The 4,623-nt window shown below is 36.4% G+C and overlaps 1 protein-coding gene across 2 annotated transcripts in view; it reads right to left on the bottom strand.

The window, feature by feature from the left end:
* Window positions 1-507: 507 nt before the first annotated feature.
* Window positions 508-4,623, bottom strand: part of SPRYD7 (SPRY domain containing 7) — a 24,074-nt gene continuing 19,958 nt past the window's right edge. For both annotated transcript variants that reach the window (XM_011939331.1, XM_011939336.1), the window contains one exon: window positions 508-1,424. In XM_011939331.1, coding sequence (XP_011794721.1) covers window positions 1,327-1,424 — 98 coding nt within the window. In that variant the 3' untranslated portion in view covers window positions 508-1,326. The remainder of the gene's footprint in view (window positions 1,425-4,623) is intronic.

Below are 4,623 nucleotides of genomic sequence, written 5' to 3'. Positions count from 1 at the left end.
TAGCCAGGATGGTCTCCATCTTCTGACCTTGTGATCCGTCCACCTTGGCCTCCCAAAGTGCTGGGATTACAGGCGTGAGCCACCGCACCTGGTGCAAGTGCCTATGATTATTAAGGTGTTATACATGTATTACCTTATTTAATCATAGAATCTTATGTCAGTATGATTGCTCCTTTTATAAATGGGAATCTGAGACTTAGAGAAGAGAAAATGTGATGAGCAGCAAAACTACAATTTGGATCTCTTTCTAACACCCATGTTTTCCTGAACAATGTACTGTTTCTAGTTGATAAAGGAGGGAAAAGTATGCATCCTTGCCATGCTCATTTGAAAACAGACAACGTATCTAAAGATGTATAGAGTAATTGGTTCAGGTCCCAGGGAGTTAACAGTTAAAGGACAGTGATTCTAGGAACCCGGCAAAGACTCAAGGTCATGAAGAGGATTCACTTATCTCGGAACTGAAATAATCACAGGTGATGTGAATTTAGTGTATAACTAACAACATAGGAAGAATGTGTTTAATATAGTATGGCATATCCCTTAATTACAATTATTTTATTATTTCTTACAGAAAACATACAAAAAAAAGTCCTTAAAAGAATAATCTCATTTAAATATAAAGCATCATACTATTCTAGATGTCTGCCAGTGTATACTACATTACTAATCAACCACTACTTACTCTGAAATTGAGGTAATACAGCCTGAGGCAATAAAATGCGCTGACAATTACTGAAACTTATCTCCTTTCACAAAGCAAATCAAAAGCAATGACATTACACAACAAAATAAGCAATTTAAGTTTTAAGGAAAGTGGTACATGATACAGTAAATAGATTGCCAAAAATGAAATTGCCAATAACATAAATTTCTCTCACTTTGTTATATTGTATATAAAAAAGGACACTAAGCGGCAAAATTATCCAACTGCAGACCTAAAATACTGAATGAGGTCTACACTTCAGAGTGACAAAAACACCCACCCAACTCTGTATCTCTATCAAAACAAATATATTATGTAAGAAAGAGTCCCCTTTAAATATATATATGTATATATAGCCATGTTATACTGTTAATTAAACCCATAGTTCTATTTATTTAAATAAGAATTAAATAAACTGCCCAAATGCTTATTTTCATTTCACAAAACAAAGTATTTCAAATCACAACTTCAGGGTGGTATACTGAATACACTGGTTCCTTAGACAGCATCAACAAGCATATTTTTAAGAATATATTTTCATCTATAGGCCAGGTAAAGTTTTATTAAATGATAAACATTTTTTAACAGTGCAGAAATACAAGTTTCAAAAACAAATACATTCAGAAGATCTGCTGTTCAAATAATATTTTTTCAAAACCAGGTGGAGGCGTATGATAAAATTCACTGAACTGGCAATCCAAAATTGCACTGTCATCAACTAAAGGATACAAAAAGAAAGAAAATAAATTAAAAACAAACACTTTAATTTGAATGAATACATAATTAAAAAATAAAATAAACTGTCTCCATAATACTACAATATTAATAGGTAAGAAGAATAAATATATCTGCTGTCCCTGTTACAAAACATAATCCTATGGGTAAAAACAGACACAAAAATAAAAATCTGTCAAAAACATTGGAAGGATATATATAAAAATATTATTAATAATTCTCTCAAGAGGATGTGAATATGAGTAATTTTTTTCTTATTTGCTTATCTGTATTTTCTCAATTGTATGCAATTAAGATATATTATTTTTTAAAAAAATGTTTAACTTTGAAAAAGTATAGATTCACAGGAAGTTGCAAAAATGTTGAGTGTCCAGTGCCCCCTTTGTCCAGTTTGCCCCAGTGGTAACATCTTACGTAACTACAGCTCAACATCCAAACCAGGAAACTGATATTGGCACACTACTGTGAACTAGACTGCAGGCCTTACTCAGCTTCGAAATGTTTTTATCAGCATTTACTCAAGAGAAATGAATGTGTATATCCAAAGACATATTTTCAAATGCTCACGATAGCTTTATTTGTAATAACCCCACACTGGAAACAAGCCTAATGTCCATCAACTGGTGAAGGATAAAGAAACTGTGATATATTCACACAGTGCTACACTTCTCAGCAATAAAAACTGATGAATTATTGATATATGCTACAGCATAAATGAATCTTCAAATAATTGTGCTGAGTGAAAGAAGCCAGACCAAAAGAAAAGACCATATGATTTTGTTAATATAATACTCCAGAAAATGCAGGCTAATCTGTAGTGACAGAAAGCAGATCAGTGGTTGGTTGGTTGGGGCTGGGGTAGGGAGAGGTGAGTAGGATATAAAAGGCAGAAGGAAACCTTTGGGGTGGTGAGTATGTTCATTAACTTGACCCTGGTGATGACAAAACAAAACATGACCGTAAAGCAAAGCAAGTAAATAATTAGCACTCTCATCCAATAGTTATTACTACCCCTGGCTGAGGAATGTGGCTGTGGTATGGGCTGCATCTGGGCCAAGAAAATGTTCTATTTCTTGATCTAAGTCGTAATAATGTGGGTGTTCACTTGATAGCTATTTGCTAAATTGCACATATAAGTTTAATGCACATTACTATATACTTTATATTTCAGCATAAATGCAGAATAAACCGTAAATACTGGATTTGACATTCATGAAGTCACCAGTGATTTTAACAAGGGTGGTTTTAATGAGTGGTGTAATGGCAGCCGGATGGGTTTGTAGAACAAACGAACAATAACAATAAAGGTGTCAAATGCTCTACCCCCTGAGCTAGTCAAGTAATCTATACAAGAAACCCCCCGTGACACCAGTTTGCCTGTGTAACAAACCCTCACATGTACCCCCGAACCTAAATGTTAAAAAAAAAGAAAGAAAAATAGTAAAGATGGCAGATGTAGGTTATTCTAGAAGAAATGTGGCCATCCAGGGAAGGGGAAACACAGGACTAGTGAGGGATGCATGCCCAAAGAAGGGCGTTTGGGATGGGACTCAATGTTTATAAGCAGTGAAAAGGGAGGCCCATGACATGAGATATTGATGAAATAACTGTCAAAGTGACATTCCAGAGTTAGGGAGTTGGGAACCCAGACTACAGATAAGAGTATCTGCAACATGCAGAGCACCACTTCTGAGATGACATGGAAAGAAGGCAGGACTGGACTTGAAGAGAGAGGGAAGCTGGAGTTCACTTGTGATCGTCTGTTTTTTGTAAAGTAGAAAGCAAGGCATTTTCAGAGGATGAATAGAGAATGCAAGAAGCACAGAATGCACAGACATGCACAAAGAATTGCTGAAAATTATTGAGAGCTCAGATTAGGCTGGAAGTCATAACTTTGGGTTTTTTTGTTTTTTTTTTTGAGACGGAGTCTCCTCTATCACCCAGGCTGAAGTGCAGTGGCACGATCTTGGCTCACTGCAAACTCCACCTCCTCGGTTCACACCATTCTCCTGCCTCAGCCTCCTGAGTAGCTGGGACTACAGGCGCCTGCCACCACGCCCGGCTAATTTTTTGTATTTTTAGTAGAGACAGGGTTTCACCGTGTTAGCCAGGATGGTCTTGATCTCCTGACCTTGTGATCCGCCCGCCTCGGCCTCCCAAAGTGCTAGGATTACAGGCGTGAGCCACGACGCCCGGCCAAGAAGTCATAACTTTGTAACCACACTTCTTCAATGTTATCCAGTCTTTTTCTCTCTATAGGTTAAGTGTAAGAAGAGACAAAATGAATGATTGGATTGATCAGGGATTAGGGATGGAAGACAAAAGGGTAAGGGGATTTAAGTTTTATGTTTATCTTTGACAGGATCAGGCTATTAAAATACTTGGTTTAATTGGACTGATTTATGAGTTCAATTTATGAAATATAATTTAGTATCTATAACCTTAGTACATTACAAATAATGCTGAATAAAAGAAACAGAGCATTAAACTTATTTGCTACAGTTAACTTGTATAACTGTCACTCTACTGATATTTATTTTATTTCTCAGGCTAACCTATTTCAAATATCAAGCTAAATTTCCATTTACTCAAGTAAATAAAGGAATTGCTTTTAGGCTTACCCAATATGCAACACTAAACTGAGTTTTAAAATACACATTTACATGCAAGGACACAGAAGGTAAAATGAGTGAAAAGTAATTTTAGGAGAAAAGAAGGCTAATGAAAACCTTAAACTAAAAGGTAATCGCAAGCTTTGGCTATTATCATATTATTATTTATATTTGTTATTGTATACTTCTGACATACCAGTTGGTCATCATTGATATGCTATTTTAATTTTATGTTGCTTTTGAGACAGGGTCTTACTCTGGTGCCAGGCTGGAGTGCAGTGGCATGACCACTGCTCACAGGAGACTTCATCTCCTACGCTCAAGAGATCCTCTCAGCTCAGCCTCCCAAGTAGCTGGAACTACAGGCATGCACAACTACACCTGGATAATTTTAAATTTTTTTGTAGAGACGGGTTCTCACTATGTTGCTCAAGGCTGGTCCTCAACTCCTGGACTCGAGCAACCCTCTTACCTCAGCCTCCCAAAGTGCTGGGATTACAGGCATGAGTCATTGCACCAGTGCTGCTTTTACAGTAAACTATAAAACATTTAATTAGTTCTTTTTTTTTT

The sequence above is a fragment of the Colobus angolensis genome, unplaced genomic scaffold (genome assembly GCF_000951035.1).
Source record: "Colobus angolensis palliatus isolate OR3802 unplaced genomic scaffold, Cang.pa_1.0 Scaffold101, whole genome shotgun sequence".
Taxonomy (NCBI): Eukaryota; Metazoa; Chordata; class Mammalia; order Primates; family Cercopithecidae; genus Colobus; species Colobus angolensis.
This window is presented reverse-complemented; position numbering and strand designations above follow the sequence as displayed.